General features: G+C 49.1%; 1 protein-coding gene across 6 annotated transcripts in view; it reads right to left on the bottom strand.

Annotated features, from left to right (window-relative positions):
* Positions 1-21,201, bottom strand: part of PFKFB4 (6-phosphofructo-2-kinase/fructose-2,6-biphosphatase 4) — a 42,813-nt gene that overhangs the window by 15,024 nt on the left and 6,588 nt on the right. For all 6 annotated transcript variants that reach the window (XM_070492919.1, XM_044755276.2, XM_070492918.1 and 3 more), the window contains exons 2-9: positions 17,572-17,688; positions 17,315-17,411; positions 13,811-13,877; positions 11,432-11,506; positions 10,997-11,053; positions 10,129-10,250; positions 7,957-8,164; positions 7,211-7,357 (exon numbers count right to left, since the gene is read on the bottom strand). In XM_070492919.1, coding sequence (XP_070349020.1) covers positions 7,211-7,357; positions 7,957-8,164; positions 10,129-10,250; positions 10,997-11,053; positions 11,432-11,506; positions 13,811-13,877; positions 17,315-17,411; positions 17,572-17,683 — 885 coding nt within the window. In that variant the 5' untranslated portion in view covers positions 17,684-17,688. The remainder of the gene's footprint in view (positions 1-7,210; positions 7,358-7,956; positions 8,165-10,128; positions 10,251-10,996; positions 11,054-11,431; positions 11,507-13,810; positions 13,878-17,314; positions 17,412-17,571; positions 17,689-21,201) is intronic.

The following is a 21,201-nucleotide window of genomic DNA, read 5'->3' as shown; positions in this document are numbered from 1 at the left end:
GCATGGCCACTAATTTTTATTGGGCTAGTCCATAAAGAACCCTGACAGGAGGTCATAGGGACGGAAGAGAGCGAGGCTGAGATGTTTATTCCCAGGCTCCCTCCTACAGGAGTTGCTTTCAGTGGTCTGGGTCTTCACCTAAGGTCTCATCCCATCAGGCTGCTCTGTCCTCAGTGCTCCCTGCCCCCCGATTCCTGTATCCTCTCTTTTTCCTCTCTCCTCTGCCCAAGTGAAGCAATGGTTCCTGTTGTTAGGAGGTCAGTAAAAAGTAATACCCCTTGTAGTTTCCCTCTACCCTGCCCATATCTTTGCAAATAGTCCCTTTATAAATGCTCACTGAATTAACCTTACTGGAGTGGCCATCTGTTTCATTTTATGTCCCACAAATTCATAAGTCATGAACTTTTAAATTACTTCATAACAAAATATTGACATATAGAAGAGAAAAAGTAAAAATAATGCAAAATTGTTAAAAATGCAAGAAAAATGAACAAAATAATAATTATAGAGTGTCTCTAACATTCAACTATTGACTTATGATGATCAAGTAAACCAAAAAATATAAGGATACAGAAAATTTAAAGGATATAATTAAGAAGTTGAAATTAAGGAGATACACATACAAACTTTTTCTTATGGAAATTTTCAACCATACAGAAAAGTAGAGACAATAGTATAATGAATGATCCCATGTACCCACTTCTTAGCCTTGAATATTAACAACACAACCAATCTTGTTTCAACTAAACCTATACCTGCTTCCCTCTCCCCAACCAACTGGATTACTTTGAAGATAATGCCAGACATGATTCTATTTCACCTGAAATACTTCAACATAAAATTCTAAAAATGAGAATGCTTCATCACACACACATACACCCCCACAAGTGCAAAAACTCTGTAATTCTTTCATATAATTTGATAACGAACACATATTGGATGTTGTATCCAATCAACAGACAACAGACCTTCCTTGCAAATGGCCATGAGATATTTATGAAAATTTACCATATTCTAGGCAATAGCGAGGGCCTCAACAAATTCCAAAAGGCTAAAACTACAGGTCACATTCTCTGACTGCAACTCAATAAAATGAGGCAAAAAATAGCTTTATATGCTTTCATTATTCAAGAAGAAAGAATGATTATAAATGTCCTAGTCAATAAACTCTAGAAATTAAAAGACCAAAGGAAGTAAGTAAAAGGAAATGATATAAACAAAAGCAAAAAATTAATTAATTAGAAAACAAAAAAACAATAGAATTTATACAATCTGAGATCTGGTTCTTCAGAAAAAATTCAATGAGCGGCCATCTCTGGCAAATCTAATTAAGAAAGAAGAGAGGCTGGCCTGGTTGCATAGTGGTTAAGTTCATGCGCTCCACTTCGGTGGCCCAGAGTTCACAGGTTCAGATCCCAGGTGCAGCATCCCACATACAAAAAATAGAGAAAGACTGGCACAGATGTAAGCTCAGGGACAATCTTCCTCAAGCAAAAAGGGTGATTGGCAATGGGCATTAGCTCAGGGCCAATCTTCCTCACAAAAGAAAATAGAAGAAAGAAGAATAAACCCACAAAATCAAAGGATGGAAAAAAGGGTAACACCTACTGATACTGATACTATGACATGAGCATAATCTACTGATATGTACTAATAACTTAACATTCTGATGAACAAATAAATTTTGAATAAAATAAACTATTAGGATGACTCGGGATGCAAAGATGAATAGGAGATGATAAAGCAGGTATAATAAAAGGTTGATGGTAGAATCTTGAGGGTGGAGGTGCAGACACACCCTAAGGTGACTCCCAGTGAGTCAAGCTCTTATATAATCCCCTCCCCTTGAGCACAGGCAGAGTCAGTGACTTGCTTCTAACCAACCACCAGACTATGCAAAGGTGATAGGACGTCAATGCCACGACCATGTTATATTACATAAGACTCCGTCTTAGCTGACTATAGAGAGATAGAGACTCCTCCTTGCTGGCTTTGAAGAATTAGGCTGCCATATTGTATGAGGGTCACATCACAAGAATTGTGTATGGCCCCTGGCAGTTGAGAGCACCCCTTTGGCTGATAGGAATAGGACCTCACTCCTTCTTTTTTTTTAGATTTTATTTTTTCCTTTTTCTCCCAAAGGCCCCAGTACATAGCTGTGTATTTTTAGTTGCGGGTCCTTCTAGTTGTGGCATGTGGGACACCGCCTCAGCATGACTTGATGAGCAGTACCATGTCAGCGCCCAGGATCGAACCAGTGAAACCCTGGGCTGCCAAAGTGGAGCACACGAACTTAACCACGAGGCCACGAGGCCGGCCCCAAGGACCTCACTCCTATAACCACAAGGAGAGGAATTCTGCCAACACCACATGAGCTCGGAAGAAGACCCCAAGCCTCAGATAAGACCAAAGCCCTGGCCAACATCTTGACTGCAGCCTGATAAGACCCTGAGCAGTGAACCCAGCCAATCCCTGCCAGACTCCTGACCCACAGAAACTGTGAGATAATATTGTGTGTTGTTTGAAGCCACTAAGTCTGTGGTAATATGTTATGCAGCAACAGAAAGCTAATATAGTGGGTATACAGGTGTTCTTATAAAAATCTTTCAACTCTGCTATCTGTTTGAAACTTTTTTGAGGGAAGGAGGAAATTATCATTTTTATGGAGGTAAAATTTACATACAATAAAATTTACCAATTTTAAGTACAATTCAATGTTATTTTTTTAATCTTAATTTTTTTTAATTTTATTTTTCCTTTTTCACCCCAAAGCCCCCAGGACATAGTTGTGTGTATATATATATATATATATATATATATATATATATATATATATATTTTTTTTTTTTTTTTAGTTGTGGGTCCTTCTAGTTGTGGAATGTGGGATGCCACCTCAGCATGGCCTGATGAGCAGTGCCATGTCCGCACCCAGGATCCAAACTGGCGAAACCCTGGGCCGCTCAAGCTGGAGCGCGAGAACTTAACCACTCGGCCACGGAGCCAGCCCCTTCAATGAGTTTTAACATATGTATAAAGTTATATAACCACCACCACAATCACGATATAAATTCCATCATCCAAAAAGTTGCCTTCTCCCCTTTGCAACTGAACAACTCTCTGACTTTTACCCATTATTTCTGCAAATATTTCTTTTCTGTTCTCTACACCCATCTTTTTCTAGGATTCCAGTCACACATGTATTAGTTTGCCTTATATTGTTCTCACACTTCACTGGTGCTCTGTTCCTTTGAAACTTTTCATAATAAAACATCAGAGGACAAAAAAGATGACTCAAGAATATGTTTAAAAAAATAGACCAAAGAATACACTTTAATTGTCATCAAAGAATTAACTCAAAGAATACAAAGCCCCAGGTCAGGGAGCTTTGCTGAAGGAGGAGTGAATCCTAAAGGCTCAGAAGAGACTGAAAATCCACCAAATTCATTTTATAATATCAGCCCATTAAATTAAGAGGCAAACAAGGAAATCTAGTTTGCCCGTCACTTATTCTTGCCAATGCAATAATACAAAACAGAAACACAAAGTCTGTGAAGGTGAAAACTGAATTATCCTTATTTCAGAAGATCTGATAGCTCCTTAAGAAAACCTAAGAGAGGGCCGGCCCGGTGGCACAGCAGTTAAGTGCGCACTTTCCACTTCGGCAGCCCGGGGTTTGCCGGTTTGGATCCTGGGTGCGGACATGGCACCACTTGGCAAGCCATGCTGTGGTAGGCATCCTACATATAAAGTAGAGGAAGATGGGCACGGATGTTAGCTCAGGGTCGGTCTTCCTCAGCAAAAAGAGGAGGATTGGCAGCAGTTAGCTCAGGGCTAATCTTCCTCAAAAAACAACAACAAAAAGTTAAAATAAAAAAAAGAAAGAAAACCTAAGAGAATTAACTGGAAAATTACTACAGTAAATAAAGGAATTTTGTCATGGGTTTTCTGTGGACCATCAACAACCAGACAGAGTCGGGACAAGATCTTATTCACAAGAAACAACAATAAGGCTTCCTCCTTGTGGCCAAGTGGCTCAACCTCCCACTGGAGCTGTGTCCCTTGTTAACACCCCTACTGTCAGCCTCCTTGGCCTACCTGCCCCAATGAACCCTGTCCCCTGGGGCCCCTCCCATCTCAGAATGCCGTGGACTCCCCCATCTGCTCCCCAAATCTTTTCCAGCTTGAATGCATTCCATAGCATGTGTCCTCACTAACCTCCTCCCAACTACTCACCTCCTCTGTCCCCCTGTGCTTCCATCATATCCATAGGGACAAAACTGAACAAGGTGACAAGTTAACAAACAGTCTGCCTTTTACACAGCTGCATCCATCTGTTGGGAGCTGGTGGACCACCCCCAGGACACAGACAAAAGTATCCCAGAAAATTCCTGGTCTCTAGACCAGCTAACTCTTCCCATTGGTTAACTTCCATTTGAAACTTTTCCTTCCTCTCACTCTTAAGGGAAATCTCCATGAGATTCTGAAGAAAAAGATACTAGACATAATTCTCTGTGGCCACCCGTACCCCTCTCCCCTCCTGATACCCCAGAATCTCTCTGGCCACCCGTCAGGGCCTCCCGTATTCTCACTCCTTGTATGCTCACTCTCTCCCTTGACTCTGAGCCCCCTCCAAAATTTGCAACTATGTGAGGTGATGGATGTTAACTAAACTTATTGTGGTAATCACTTCACAGTATATGCATACATTAAATCATCATGTTGCACACCTAAAACTAATACAATGTTATAATCCCTCTCACTCACTTCCCCACCCACTCCCACTGGGCACCAGCCCCACCAGGCTCATGCCAAGAACCCCAATGATCTTGCTATTACATCCTAATGGTCAGTTTGGAGCCTGGCCTCACTCCCCACTCTCTGTGGAATCTCACCCCACTGACCACTGCCTCCTTCTCTCTGCTTTCACTTCCATGGTCACCTCCATAGCCCCTTAAATGCTGGGGCTCCCCAGGGCTTTGTCCTGGTCCCACTTCTCTTCCCTCAGCCACCTCATCCATTCCACAGTCTCAAGTACGACGTCTGTAGGAAGGATGCCCAAGCCCCGACTTCTCCTCGGAGATCAGACTGCCTCCAGGATATCTGCTCTTGAACATCTCCCACGAACTTCCTCCTTTCATTCAGTACATATTTATTGAGCACCTACCACGTGATGAACAAAGCAGACATAGCTACTGCCCTCACGTGAGCTCATCACCTTCCTCGACCCAGAACATTTCCCGGTGGCTGGAAATGTGGAGTCATCCTGGATTTCTCTCCTTTTTACCCCCACAGCCAGTTATCATCAGGTTCTATCACTTCACCAGGATCTCAGTCCCCAGCACGTGGCCCAGCTCCTACCACTGGGAGGTTCACATGAATACATGATGAGGGAATAACGTCCCTCAAATCCATCCACTCCTTTCTCTTTCACTGCTGCCACCCAAGTCACAGATGTCATCACCTTACCAGGCCACTGCAGGCACCTCTAACTAGTCTCCCTTCTCCAGCTTGGTCCCCCCAACCTCATCCCAACAGAACCATTCTCTACATCAGTTGGGGTGATCTTTCTAAGATTCAAATCTGATCTCATTAGTGACTTCCACTTTAGGCAATGGTGGACTAGCTTGTTTCAGACCAACCCTCCAGTGACAGCAATTAGAAAAGTCAGACAGAAAAAAAATTTAAATCTGTTTGAGATCAGCATAGAGCTACAAGGCAGAGAGGATTTGAGGGGCCAAGATCTTGGACTGAAGGGAAGACCAAAGAGGTGAACCTGATATATAGCATCATTTTTCCCTTTGAGGGAAAGTGGCAGTTAAAAGAATAAGCAGCTGGGGGTAGGGGTAATGGGTGAAGGTGGTCAAAAGATACAAACTTGCAGTTATCAGAGAAATAAGTTCTGGAGCTATGATGTATGTACAGCATCACACTGCTAACTAAACTTAATCCTGTATCGTATATTTAAAAGTTGCTGAGAGTAGATCTTAAAAGTTCTCATCACAAGAAAAAAAATGTGTAACTCTGTGAGGTGATGGATGTTAACTAAACTTGTGCTAATCATTTCACAATACACACATATAGGAAATCATCGTGTTGCACACCTAAAACTGATACAAAGTTATATGTCAATCATATCTCAATAAAACTGGGGGGGAAATGATGAGAAGCCAAGCAGGAAGTAGGGGCTGGGTGGGCAGAAGCTTGGCACAGCTGTCAGCAATCTTAGGCTGAGGAGACAAAAAACAGAAGCTTAGGGCCCACAAGGTTTTCCATCAGCACCTTAAAGGCTACACTCTAGAAACAGAAGGACCTGAAAATTGAGTAGCCTCCATAAGGATTAAAACACAGCTCTGGAGGCAGCCGGGTGGCATAGTACTGATTAAGTTTGTGTGCTGCACTTTGGTGGCCCAGGGTTTACAGGTTGGGATCTCAGGCGCAGACCCAGCACCGCTTGTCAAGCCAAGCTGTGGCAGCATCCCACATAAAATAGAGGAAGATTGGCAACAGATGTTAGCTCAGGGCCAGTCTTCATCAAAACAAAAACAAAAACAAAACATGCAGCTTTGAAACAGTTCTATCCCTGATGAGACTAAGGTAATCTGCTCCAACTGCCTGCCAGAAGCAAAAGCTAATCCTCTGGAGAAAGATAACATTAAGCAGAACTTCATATTATCTCCATAACTGTTCACACAAAATGTCCAGATTCAATCAAAAATTACCAGATATGCATCATATCCAGAGTACATGAAGAACTCCTAAAATCAATAAGTAAAAGGCAGACAATCCAATAGGGGGAAAAAAGTGCAAAAGACCTCACAAAAGATATCCAAGTGGCCAATACACACAGTGAAAAACTGCCATAGGTAAAACAGTGTGATATTGGTGCATGAACAGATAAATAAATTTCACGTAATAACTTAATATAAGAGTAGATAAAACAAATCAACAGGAAAATGATAGATAGTTACAGATAAGTTAGTTAACTGGGGAAAGATGAGATTTAAGGCTTATGTCAGAATATCAAAATAAATTCTGGTTTATCTAAACAGTTAAATGCAAAAGAAGGGAAGGAAGGGAGGGAGGGACAATGAAAACCCCAAAACAGGAAGAAAAGTTAAGGGGAAGCTCTCCTGACCCTCAACACTGTCACCCTAGCTGAGCGCAGCCGTGCCCCGGAGACCTGGGCAGGGAGGGAAGAGATGGTGATTACCGCATCGATCTCATTGAGGACCTTCCACTGCTCGTAAGGCACACCCAGTGCCTCGGCTGTCTGGATTGTCCTCTTCATCTGGCTCGTCCAGACCTTCAGGTCCTTGATGTTCTGATCACTGATGAACTGGGCCAGGCTCTTGGCAAACTGAAACACATCACAAGCAAATTCAGACCCACAGGTCCTGGGCTGCCCTCAAAGGACCCCACAGCCAGAGTCCACGGGGTCATGCTCAGCCTCAGAGAACACAGGTTTGGTAAAAAACCCAAACTAATGTCTCAGTCACACCCACACCCACAACTGCTGTTCTTGTGCCTCCTTCCCAGACCCTGAGTGCAGTTCCAGTCATAGCTCATCATGTCCCCTGCCACCCCCCCGTACTCCCACTATGCACCCTAGACTGTATGACCTCCCCACTGAGGCCCCAATATTTCCCCTGGACTGTGGCACAACTATCCGCTGCACCGCAGGGACTCAGGTCACCCCTAGAATGGCATGCCTCTCCAAGGAAAGGGGTTCAGCTGGTGACAGCTCACATGGAAGCCAGAGATCCAGGTATCTGTTTGGTGACCCTCCCTACATGATGGGAACATTCTAGACTGAATGAAGGTCATCTACCTCAAATGCACATTACCTATGAGAACTGACGCCCAGCCCCAGCACACGCGGCACATACCCAAACCTAGCCACCTAGAGGTACCAATGCACAGCCACACACACACACACACACACACACACACACTCACCTCCCTGCCCCGGGGAGATAGTCCTGGGTCCCCACCAATCCGGCCCTTGAGGTTGAGCTCGCTCTCCCCGTGCCGGCAGAGGTAGATGGAGCGGGGGGTCACATGGATGTTCATGAGGTAATATACGATGCGGCTCTGGATGTGGTCAGCCACACGGTTCACTACGTAGCTCTGTCCCACGTCCATGATCTTGATGTAGGACAGATCTCTTTCCAGAGAGAAGGTAGACAGAGGCCTGTGAGTGTGACGAGGGCCCTCAAGGGCACATCCTGCCAGCCACAGGAATGGGCTGCACAGCCTCACATCTCTGACCCCCAGGCTTGACATCACAACCCACAGGACCGTCAGCTGGTGGACGAGTGATGGGGGTGAGGTGGGAGCAACACAACATGCGTGATATACAGACGAACCCTGTGAGAGGTGCTTAACACTCATGCTGCCAAGAGGTGACATCCAAAGCGAGGGGTCAGTCATACCACACTGTGACTTTTACCGCTGCTCTGTACCCCCAGATCCCTTCTGGCCTACCTCTGAGCTCTCAACGCACTGTCTGCAAGATGAACCAAGAGACAGTTTTTTCCAAGATTGACCTAGGAGTAGCTGGCAAATGCTCCTCCCCTCCACTCTTCCTGGTCAGCCATCCATGGACCTGGCCTTTCCTTCTCCCAGTGAGCCTCCCCCTAGAACCCAGCCCAGGTCATCCGAGTGGCTGCCACACCCCATACTAGGCAGCAGGTGGACGAGACAAGAAGTACAGGAGGATGGTGCTGGTGGCAGCAGCCGACAAACCCAGCTCTGCCACTTCCCCTGCTTTGGACCAGTGCAATGCTGTGGCTTGGAGAACACGCTTCCATTTACGTTTGTTGGGGGCGGGGGCGGGCAGCAGGAGGAAAAGGCAGGGTTTCTCAGGTATCATGTTCTGGTTGAGCCTGGGAGCCTGTTGGATGTTCTCATGTGAGTTCTCACTGTCTGGACCATGGGACCTCAGTTGAGGTTTAAGGTTGTTATACTGACACCACCAATAAAAACAGGAGCAACGTTTACTGACAAATTCAACAGGAGCCGCTCTAGATTAAGCCCCTCTAATGTAGTCACATCACAGAACCATGAGGAGGAATGCTGTGCTGCGGGGACCAGAGGAAACACTGAAAACCAGAGCGAGGCCCGGGCAGCAAGCACAGCTTAGGCCCACTCGCCTGGGCTGGCTCAAGAGCCCAGCTGAGGAGACTTACAGCCAGTCCAGGGACTGTCTGTAAACACCCCCAGAAACCATCCCTCCAACACTTGCTTGTTTTTCTTGGTTTTTATGCATTATATATTCTCATGTAATTCTAACGACCCAAGCACAAGTTTATATTCCAGCCTTTTTGCTTAATACTACATAACATATACTTTCCCAGGACTTTCCAGTATGATTTATAATGACTGTGTAATACTTTACCAAGGGGTTACACTATCATTTACTTAACCACTGCCCCCACTTATGCTGTAAGACAGGAGTTGGCAAACTACGGCCAGCAAATCAAATTCAGCCTGCAGCCTGTTTTTGTGAATAAAGTTTTATTGGAACACAGTCACGCCCATTTATTTACATACTATGTTTCTTTTGCACTACACTGGCAGAGTTAAGTACTTGCTACAGAGACTGTATGCCCCCAAAGCCTAAAATTCTTACTACCTGACCCTCTACAGAAAAAGTTTGCTGACCACTGCTGTAAGAGCCTCAGTTAAATGCCCTTATGAGCCTAAAGACCCCTCCCCACCCAACACTCACTCCTGCTGCTTCTTCCATTCCAGAGGGAGGCAAGGGGGAGCTCACAAGCACCAGCCACTGCCAGCTGTTCATAGGCAGGGTTCTCAAAATCCAGACTACAAATCTGAAGAAGAGCATGTCATGTTTGCAAATGCCTTATGGGAAGACTTTCTACATAGAAATTAGGCTCGACTTTATGATGGAATAGGAGAAAATTCTGACTCGCAGAACTCCAGTAAGGTCACAGGGGTTCTGCGAGTCACCTCCAGCCCACGATTTCTGCCCCAAGGAAAAAACCAAAAAAAGCCAGACCATCTCTGCCCTCAGCCACCTCCATGGGGAGCCACAAGGAGGCAGCTGAGTGAGGCCTCCACCACCCACTCATCATAGCTGCAGGACACAGGGCTCTCCTCGCTCACCTGTCCAGGTCCTCATCCAGCGACTCGTACGAATTCTCATAGCACTCGATGCGCCTCATAAAATCCTCTGTGGCCTCGTCACTATCGCGGTTGACATAGTCAGGGCTGCCCAGCTTCACTTGCTGCCGGAGGCAGGCACAGAGCAAGGGCACATCAGGGCTGGAGGCCAGGCAGGGCAGAGACCAAGGAGAATACTGGGCAAGGGCTGGGCAGGGGAGGCTAGGCTGGAGGTCAGGCCAAGGCAGGGGGCGCGAGGCTGGAGGCCAACCGTAGGCGGCTGGTCCCATTAGGAAGTCGAGAGGCTTCCTGGTCCAAGTTCCCACGCTAGTACTAAGTGGCTATTACTGGGCACCCTGAGATTGGAGCCTCTCATCTTTGTAGCACAGAGGGAGGTGAGCCCAGAGGGGTAGGGGACCTGGAAGGTCCTCCCCACCTGAACTATCTCCCCAAACCCAGATGTTCATTCCTTGGATAAACATGGGAGGGCAGGGCAGGGGAGAAAGTCTCTTTCTCTTTCAAAATACAAACATCACCCCCCACCCCACTCTCAACCCAACCCCCGGGGGCTGAAGTTACTTTTTTATTGTCCAGGGAATTGTGAAGGGGAGGGGGAGGGGGAGGGAAGGGAAGGGGAGGAGAATAAATGAATGAATGAATGAATGAATGAATGAATGCCCTCCACACTGAGTGCTCCTCAGGGCTCCAGGTTCACCCAACCCAACGTTCTACTGCTTCCTCAACCCCAGAAGGTTCAGGAAAACCAAATTAAGGCTAGCCTAGACACCAGCACAAACCTGGAGAGGGACCTCACTGTTACATGCCACCTGAGTTGCATTACTGCCCCCACAAGGTCAGATGCACCACTCACCACGATGTTGGCAGCTATGACCTCAGGATCCACACATATGGACTCAACAAAAAAGGTCTGCAGCAAGGACCAGGACAGGCAGGAGGAAAGAAACCACAGACACATTTAGGGCTCTGCACCTGGCCCACAGAGCTCCCTATCCCACTGAGGGCCATGCTGAACAGCCAGGTCCCCGAGCCCCTCTGGTGTTGGGGCAGGGTCAAGGAGCATGGAACCAAAGCAGGTGCCACCCTATCCAGGACTCTCCCACCAAGACCCCTGCCTCCCGGGAAAGAAAATCCCACGCAGAGAAAAAAGCGCAGCCCCTCTAATCCCAAATCCACTAGGGAGCCCACCTGCCCCAAGCCCTGCATGCATCAGGAGGCTGTGAAACGGACCCCAGAGGGCCCGAATGCACCATAGCACAACCAAAGAGGTGAGCCAGTGAGGCCTCACCTTGTAGCCGTTCTGTTCTCCAAAATTAAAGATGGTCGCCCTCCGTTCTCGGGTGGTATTTGTTGCATCAAAAACCTAGGACCAAACTGGGGTTAACTCGGCCTCTGGCCCTGGAGGAAGGAGGAGGCCAGCTGACAGGTGCAGCCCAGGGACCGCATTTCTCACCAGGAGCAGGTGCTGCCGGGGCCGCCCACCTGGCCAGCTCCTTCAGACCTGCAAGGGCTGGGCAGGTCCTCCCCTTGCCTGGGGAGCACACTGGAAGGAAGCTGGAAGGAGGGAGAGCCTGTGCTCCAAGCAGGGAAGCAAACTCTTAGACTGCTCTGCACATAGCAGGCGCTCAGTTCACGGTTGACCAACAGGACTTCCAGGGAAACCAGTTAAACTGGTAGGGGCAGAGATCCGAACCTACGTTATTTCCACTCTATCCTGAGATCCCAGTAAAATGGGAACAGAAGGATAAAGAGAACAGGAGAGGAGAGGAGACGGGAGACATCAACAAAATTTTCTAAGATAGACACATGGTGACTCAGAAATGGAGAAAAACAAACACAAGCCCTCGTGGACCAGAACACACCCACTTATGCAGAACTGGGGTAGTCAGGAAACGGGGCTCAGGCATCTCTGAAACCAGGGACAAGAGTGCAGAGGAAATGGGAGGACAGGCTGGTGGTACAACAAAGAGCAGGAGGAGCCCCAGGCCCCCGCCACCTCACTCAGCCGTGCATTGATCAGCTCAGGGTCCTCATGAAGTGCCTGGGGCCTGCCCGAGCACCTACAGGCAAAGCCCACTCCCCGGCACGTCCAAGGAGCTTTCAGAGCATCACTTTTTAAAAAGGCATTCAATCAGGGCTCGCTGGATGCTCCAGCAAAACCTCTAACATGAAAAATGGAGACTAAATCAAACAGAATGAAACGAACTTCGAGAAAATGAAGAAAGGGCATGGAAGAGAAAGAAACGTCAAAGCACTTACAATTATTATCTACAGAGAGATACAAAATGCTGTAGTAACTGTGAAACAAGAGTTCTAAAAGACCTAACATTCCAAGAATAAGAAATTTAAAATTTGGAAATTGAAAATGTGATCACAGAAATTAAAAAAAAATTCAACCGAATACCTGTAAGCTAATATTGAGGAATTCTCCCTGAAAGTAGAACAAAAAGACAAAGAGAGAGAAAATAAAGAGGAAAAAAAGATAAAATTAGGGATCAAGCCAAGTATGCAGCCATCAGGAGCTCTAAGGAAAACACATTCAGAAAATGGGAGCGGAGTGAGGAATCATCTGTCAGAAAGTGGTGGGGGTGGTTTATTGAAGTAATAATATATGACAACTTCCCTGACCTGCTGGAGAAGAGTTTCTCAATGGGAAGAGCCTCCCCAGGACCCAGCGTGGTGAAGACCCACCACAAGGCACAGCACTTTGAAGACCCCAAAGGGTCCCCCGGGGAAGGGGCATGAGAAGCCTCTGGCTCCCTCCAAGAGATGAGACTTTTAGGAAGATCAGCAAATCAGAATGACATCCGACTTCTCTACAGCCACAGCCATAATATAATGGAGCAACGTCATGGAAATTCTAAGGAAAAAGTACTTCCCACCTAGAATCCTATATCCAACCATCAAATGTGAGGGAAAAAAAAAGTCAGTTCCAGACATGCAAGGTCTCAGGAAATCTACTTCCCAAGCATCTTTCTCAGGAAGTTACTAGAGGATGTGCTCCAACAAAACAAGTCAGTAAACCAAGGAAAAAGAAGACATGGGATCCAAGAGCAGGATATTCAACTCAGAGAGGAGAGGGGAATTCCCAGGGTGATGAGTCACAGACTAGAGGGCAACTGATCCAGAGGGAGCTGGAGGACAGAGAGCTCCAGGAGGCAAGACTCCAAGAGGAAAAAGGAAGGAAAAAGAGCTCCCATGTTTGACTGCATGGTCATGCATGGATAACGGTGGGGTAGGGCCCCTTCCTGCAGACACCCTTGCTCAGCCTTGCTTGTCCCATCCATTCATCTGATACAGGGCCCAGTGCACACATGGAATTCTCTTACCCAGGATTCAGTTGGCTCCTGAAACAGCCACTAAATGCTGGGCAGGATTCTCCCCACAGCAGGAAAAATCACACTTGCTAAAGACGTAGGTAACATGATGCCTCTAACTTGTGGGGTGGCTAAGAATGTGAGTATTCAGAAGGAAGTCCTGCAGGTCAAATGCAACCACAAGCCCAGAGGGAAATTCCTGGCCAACGTCCAGCCTCTGGGTTCTTCCTCCCAGGTGCTGGTCCCCAGGGGCATCCAGGGCCACACACACCCTGCCTTCCCCTCTAGATGCCTGATGAAAGGGGTAGATGCGTGTGGGCTCCCATGGCACTCCCAGATGGCACACTCACCGCCACATGTCCCCCTTCGTCACTAAGAAACCGCCGGACATCACGGAGGGCTGCCAGGGCACACTGCCTTTCAGAGAGAGAACACAGGGTCAGCGTAGCACCAGCCCTGACTGCAGGAGGGCCGTGGTCAGGGACGTATCCTACCAGATGGGAGAAAGGACAGCCCTTGGGTCCCCTCTCTTGTCTATACTTTCCCTGCTCATCCCATTGTGTACAGATCCAGGCTGCCATTTTGTCACATTCATGATTTCTAATTGTCATTCAATTTCTCTGATGATCAAAATAAGCACTTTTTTTTTCCTTTTTCTCCCAAAGCCCCCCGGTACATAGTTGTGTACTTTTAGTTGTGGGTCCTTCTAATTGTGGCATGTGGGACGCCACCTCAGCATGGCTTGATGAGCAGTGCCATGTCCACGCTCAGGATTTAAACTGGCAAAACTCTGGGCTGCCGAAGCAGAGCGCATGAACTTAACCACTCAGCCATGGGGCCAGCCCCCAAAATAAGCACTTTTAAAACCAGACATTTGAGGCCGGCCAGTGGCACGGTGGCACAGTGGTTAAGTTCGCTCACTCTGCTTTGGCGGCCCAGGGTTCACGAGTTTGGATCCCAGGCGCGGAACTATACACCGCTCATCAAGCCAGGCTGTGGGAGCATCCCAGATACAATATAGAGAAAGACTGGCATGGACGTTAGCCCAGAGACAATCTTTCTCAAACAAAAAGAGGAAGATTAGCAAAAGATGTTAGCTCAGGGCCAACCTTCCTCACCAAAAAAAAATAATAAAAGTAAATAAATAAACAAAAACTAAAACCAGACATTTCCTTGTGTGTGAGTGTTGGGGGCTGGTGATGGGGAGAGTAGAGACACTCTTGCCAGCCCCCAGGGCTACAACGAGCCTAATGTTCAATTTTCGTTCCTGAAGAGAGAACTCTCCAAACCATCCCTTCTGGAGGAGGGTGCATGTCTCCGCCTGTGCACCCACGTCCATAGACCCTCTGGAAGGTGAAACCCTCACCATGACTGACATGTGACTACACTGTCTTCAGACATCTCACCCTTTTTGTTTTGTGCTGCAAAATGGATTGACACATTTATATAAGGATCTCTCTTTTTTTTTTGAGGAAGATTCACCCTGAGCTAACATCTGTGCCAATCTTCCTCTATTTTGTATGTGGGTCACTGCCTCAGCATGGCTGATGAGTAGAATAGGTTTGCACCCAGGATCTGAACCTGTGAACCCTGGGCCACATAAGCAGAGTGTGCCAAACTTAACCACTCACTACACCACCAGACCAGCCCCCAGGATCTTTCCATTTTTATCCGTTTCTTCTACAAGGCCCAGAGATAGATAAATCACTTTGATCTTCTGTCTAATACCTTCACTTTTTTGATGTAAGAGTAAAGTCAGATCTCCTCCCATTTGTTTGATCTTCAGATTTTGTGTGTATATCCCCAGTGCATCAAAGGACTGTGCCGTCGGGGCTGTCACGAGGCCAGCGTCCCCAAGAAGATGCAGCCTTCTCCTCTCAGTCTCCCATTTTTAAAAAGTCTGATCACTCCATTTTGCCAATTATCTCTGGGACATTTTGGTTTGGTTAATGGGAAACGGCCCTGTGGCCCAGTGGCCAGACCGACGCCTTGGTTACAGGAGGGAGGGTTTCTAAGAACAGTCAGAGGTGCCCGTCAGAGAGGCACATGTGAACCTGCCCTCAACTTCTTCAGCGGGGGCCTCTGTTTCAGCTGGGTGACCTTGGACTAGCTCCCCAATCTCTGAATCTGTGTTTCCCCATTTGAACTAATCCCAATACTTCAATGGGCAGCCTGCATGGAATGACTGGAGGGCTCTGGGAATGCCAGCCCCCTTACTCTTCCCACAAACACTTTGGACTGACAGGCCTGGCTCAGACTCAAACCCTGAGTGATCCCAGACAACACCATCACTTTCTGACCTCCGTCTCAGCATCTGGGAGTGAGGAACCACCACCCACCGTAGGGAAGAGCAAACAAGCTCATGAGTGCCTACAACTTGAGGCTGTTGTAGAATTTGCATTTGATACGACCTTTGACCTACTAATTGGGTAATACTGGAATGACGGGCAGAACAGTTTTAGTGGTAGGTGGGCTTAGATTCAAGTCTGGGCTCTGTGAAGTAACGGATCTTGTGTGAGACTCCTGAACCTCAGTTTCCTCATCTATAAAATGGGGGTAGGGGGGACAAGGGGCACCATGCACCCAGCACACAGTAGGAGTTCAAATATCAGTCCCATCCCTTTTGTCTTTTTGCCACAGGGGTACCGTAGGGCTGTTGAGGACAGCACACTGTGGACATCGCTCATTCATAGCATCGCCAGGATCAACAGACTGTTTCATCTGGCTGGATATCACCAGAAGGTCCAACCTCAAGTTTTACTCACAGCTCAGCCACAGAGGCCTGGATGCCAGACTCCCCTTCCCTTCTCTGGGGCAGCAGCCTGACCTAGCCCCAATGACCCAAGAGCGAAGGCCAACTGAAGGGCCATGGGGGGCGGTGACAGTGGGGGGGGGGGGGGGGCGGGGAGGCGGGTCGGAGGGAGCTCCTGCCCCCTGGTGGTCAGAGAGGGAGCAGACAGCCTAGTATCCAGAAGTCCACAACAGCCCAAGGCTTCTGTCCCAGGGCTGTGCTGGATTTGGGGAGGTCATTAGAGCTAGGCCAACCTCTGCTCACTGCCCTACCACAATGGCTGGGCCCAGAGAAAGGGCAAGGAAGCTTCTTGATCCCTCAGCTGACACCTGCCAAGAAGAGCACAGCACAGCTCCTCAGACCACCAGCTGGTGCCGTTTCTCTGGAGAAGGCATTCAGTTCGAGTCTGAATTGTGGTAAGTGTAGGGTATCATATGTAAATTTCCACCTCATGAATAAGACTGGGAGTGTAAACTAGTCACCCAGCTACAGGAGGCCACTTCAAAGCAAAGCCAAGGCCTAGCTGACACATGTCAAGAACGTCAAGCATCCTACAAATACACAGAAGGGGCATATCCTGGGGCAAGGGAGGAAAAGCCCCAGTTCAGGGCCCGATCATTCTGGCCTTGAGAAGGTGCCAGTAGGTGGTCTTAGTCCCACTCTGCCCCATCCCTGAGGACTGTATCCCTGCACCCACTCGGCTCCCTTTCCTACTAGAGGCCATCCCCAAGGAGGGCGTGGCCCAGCCCTCACCTGCCCTGATTCAGCCTCCTCTGCCTCCCTAAAGCCCCATCCTCTCCTCCCACAGGATACCATTACCAAGGGGTCATTAATAGCAGGGTAGGGCACGGCCAGCCACCAAGAGGCCACATACCATCTCCCCTTGTCCCCAAGACCATCACATTCGCAACCCCACCACATCCTGAGAGGTCAAGACACCAGCCCTGCCATAGCCCATCGGCACCGGCCAAGGCCAGGGCTCAGGAGCAGCTCAGGCAACACTAGCAACTGGGCTCTAGGGCCTTCTCTGTGAACACGCAGACACACATACATACATACTCACTTCCTGATTTTCAGGCCCTCTTCGTTGTCTGGAAGGAAAAACTCAAAAGATTTGTATGTCTTGACCATGTCCCGGCGATACTGGCCAACGTTGAATTCTGGGAGAAAGAAGCGGCTCAGCTTTCACACAATAGCAACCCTCCCCAACTCCTGATCTTGACTCACCCCCAGGCCCTGCCGTGGTCCAGCCTTCTCTCTTCTCCTCCTCCTCCCCAACAAAGCTCCAAGCCCCTCTGGAAAGCCGAGGCCAAGGCTCACCCCGTGTGGGCACCCCAATCCAGTTCAGGTAGCGCGTCAGCTTCTTAGAGATGTAGGTCTTGCCCCTGGCAGGCAGGCCCACCATGACAATGAGTGTCGGGCAGTTGGTCATGCAAACTGAAAAGCAAGGAACACAGCATCAGACAAGGGCCGAAACCCCTCCCAGGGTGTCGCTCCCTCTCCGCCCATGGTGCCTCAGCCTCAGAGCACAGGACTGGCATCAGACAGCTTCCTGAGCACCCCCAGACCCTATTCTCCAGCCACTGCTGGTACGCTTCCATTCCCCAAGCCCATCTGGGCTCTCGCAGACGCAGAGATATCTGGCCAGCCCTTACTTATCCTGTTGTGAATCACCAGATAAAAAGCTGGACCTGCCACACATCTGGCTAAACACTGCTGGGGAGTTCCCATGACATCCAGGACAGAGCCACAACCCAGTGGGTTATTCAACACCCTGCCTGTCACCCAGGAATCCATACTCCCACCCCAATAATCACACAGTCCTACTGCTTACCCTCTCTTCAAATGCTTCTTCACTGAGTCCTTCCTCCAAAGCACCTCCATGCCCACCTGGTGCACTCTCCCTCTCAATCCCTGGCACCTCACTAACGAGTCTGCTCCCATAGACTGACCATTCAGAACAGAAGCAGCGCTGAGTCATTTGGGGTCCTGAGGTGTGGCACAGAGTTGGAGCTCAAAAATTATGGGCAGGAGTGGGGAGAGAGGCATCTCGAAACTCACCAGGGTGAGGGCCACAAGGGACTGAGACCAGAGGTCCAGGCCAATGCCCACAAGAACAGTCCCTCTGACAGCCCACCCACCAGCATCCCAGGTGCCACCAGGCCAGTGTGTTGAGCAGAGCCGTTGCTGAGGCTCTGAGTGGGGAAGGGTCTGGACACAGCACCCCCACCAATCCCTGGCCCACTAGGACAGACACCAAGGCAGCAGAACTGCCAGCCTCATGTGACCTAGCACAGCTTTCAGTGTGGTCTCACCTCAGAAGCCTGAGGAAGTCTCCCTTTCATGGTCCTCAGGATCTGGGCCAGGTGAAAGCCCTTGAAGCCCTGTCACAGCAGCCAGACAGATGGACAGATGAAGGGACCTGTCACTGCCCCTCCTTCACCTGCCTTCATCTGGTAGGCCTCCCTAGACAGACTGCTGGGCCCTGCCCCTCAAGTTGTCTCCCTCACTGGAGCTGGAGAACAGGGGCCCCAGAGGCAGCCTGGAGGTCAGGAGTCACACAGGCCTGGGTTCCTATCTTGACTCTGACACTTACGGCAACTCTGAGCCTCAGTGTCCTCACCTGTAAAACAGGATGATAATCCCTTGGTGAGATCTGGCACTTTCTCCATGTAAAAGTTGGAGCACTTCCAGGAAGCTGAGCCCTCTGCCCCACCCTGGCAGCACCCTGACTAAGGACACAGGTGCACCTCAGCACCAACTGCCCTTGGGACTTCGGGTGCAAAGGCCCCTGTCCGTCCCCAAGCAGGCCCTGCAGAGAAGTAAGGGGCTCTGCTTGCCAGTGGGGGCCCCATCGTTCCTGTGCATGGCCTTTGGCAAACATGACCCAAACTGTGAGCCCCAGGGGAGGGAGAGAGGGGATCCCATGGAATATAGGCTGACAGTGAGCGAGAGGAAAACAAGTTAGGCAAGGCTCTGCGTCCTGAGGGCCAGTGACGGCGCTGTTTACACAATTCTTGGCCGGTCGGCCAGGGCTCTCAAGCAACGGCAGGGCAGTACATCAGCTACTAACCGCAGGGGAAACCTGCACCCACCCTGCTCCCTCTGACAAGGACACCCCTTCCCGCTGCTCCCTGAAGGGCACGCCCATGACCTCAGGATTGGGGTCCTGCATCCCCTCTTCACATCTATCTTCCCAGAGATGCCTCTGCCCTCCTCCCACAGAGTTTGGTGACAGCCTCACCCCTGCCCCACGCACACCCATGGTGGGCAGGCAGGGCAGCAAATCAGGGCTAGATGCACAAAACAAGAGATATAAATTGCCTATCACCTCTGTTCCTCAAGATAAGCTCCCAAGGAAATGATTCAAAGGGAAAACCAAACAAAGTACAAGTGTACTCATAGCAGCTCTGCTTACGAGAGCAAAACACTGGGCGAGTCCCCGCAATGGAGAAGCTGCAAACTGCAGCCCGCACGAAGGGAACACACCACACCAACTGAACAGAGAGCGCGTGGGCCAGGGGAACTGGGTGTGCAGCTGGAACTGCAGCTCTGCGCCCTTAAGGCCCCCGACATTGAGCAACAGGACAGCCGCACACACCGTTCAGAACACTGGGCATGTGTGGAAGGAACTCCGAAGACATGTCAACTCAGCTTCTCTCGCTAGTTCCTCTTCCTGTAAACGTGTTCAAAGCCACAGGAGCCCTAGCAGCGAGAGGCCTGAGACGAGCCTGGGGCTAGACAGTGACTACTTTCTGGTGGTGACACCGCAGTGGCAGTCACAAGTCCCTGGAGTGGGTTCCAGAACTGATTCCTGAACTGTACCTGCCACTCCCACTTCCTCGGGCCAGTCTGGGAAAGGAAGAGCTCTTTAAAATAAAGCAAGCTAGCATGACTTTCCTGTTCAGAGGGGACAGAAATTGTCTCTTACTGTCCTGTGCACACACCAGTCGTGACCTGACCCAAGAAGAGTCTTGCCACCTTTTGGCTAAGAAAAGCCATCAGACAGACACTGTCCCTTCTGCCGTGCTCCTTGAGTCCCCTCTTCATCCCCTGCCACACTAGCCCCCAGAGCTCCTCCAGGTCCCAGCTGAGGGGTCAGTGACGAGGAAGGTAACCGCTCATGCGTGGCTCTGAATTTTATCAAAAGGAGGAAGAACTGCTAACGGAGAGTGGGGGTGGAGGAGGGGCAGCCCTCAGGCAACCAGCTTCTGGTGCCTGAAGAGCAGGGCACTAGACCCTAGAGACAACCCACGTCACAGCACAGACCAGCCATGGGCCTCAAATCCTCTCTTCTAAAGCCCTGTGATCAAGTCAACTTCTACTCACTTCCCACCCTCAGGTCCTCACCTGTCCTTGTGATACCAGCTCAACACAAGGCTGCCATAAGGGAAGCCATATTATAGAAAAGAAACCATATTGTAACTTTGAATGACCTCTGATTAACTAACCCAGACATGCTCTGTAGATTTTATGGCCCCTCCCAGCTGCTATAAGTTGATAACTTTGCTCTTTTCAGTTCTTTAGTTACGTGATGACCCAAAGGCAGAGAGCCTATGCTGATACCCATCATTAATGACACTGAAAGATCAGAGTACAGGGTGTTGCTCAGGTCTCTGATGCATACCCAGTAAAACAAAAGACTATCAAGAACTGGGACCAGATGTCTGCCCCCACCCGGAGATCAGCCCCCTATATAACTTGCCTGCACTCTTTGTTCTGGAAGATGGTTCTTTCAGATATTAGTTGGCCATCTTCCCTCTTGCTAGCAAGCTGTAATAAATCCCTTTCTCTCCTACCACCTTGCCTCTCCACTACTGGCATGTCTTGGAGCGGGCAGACGACCTCCCTCGGGCGGGGACACTTGTTGTCCTCCAACTTAGTCATAAACTCACCGTGCAGAGGGTAAAACGCTGTACAAATGCAGACTCTGGGAACTGGAGGTGCTGC

The sequence above is a fragment of the Equus asinus genome, chromosome 21 (assembly GCF_041296235.1).
Source record: "Equus asinus isolate D_3611 breed Donkey chromosome 21, EquAss-T2T_v2, whole genome shotgun sequence".
NCBI lineage: Eukaryota > Metazoa > Chordata > Mammalia > Perissodactyla > Equidae > Equus > Equus asinus.
The sequence above is the reverse complement of the archived record's forward strand: the minus strand, read 5'-3'. Positions and strand labels throughout refer to the sequence as shown.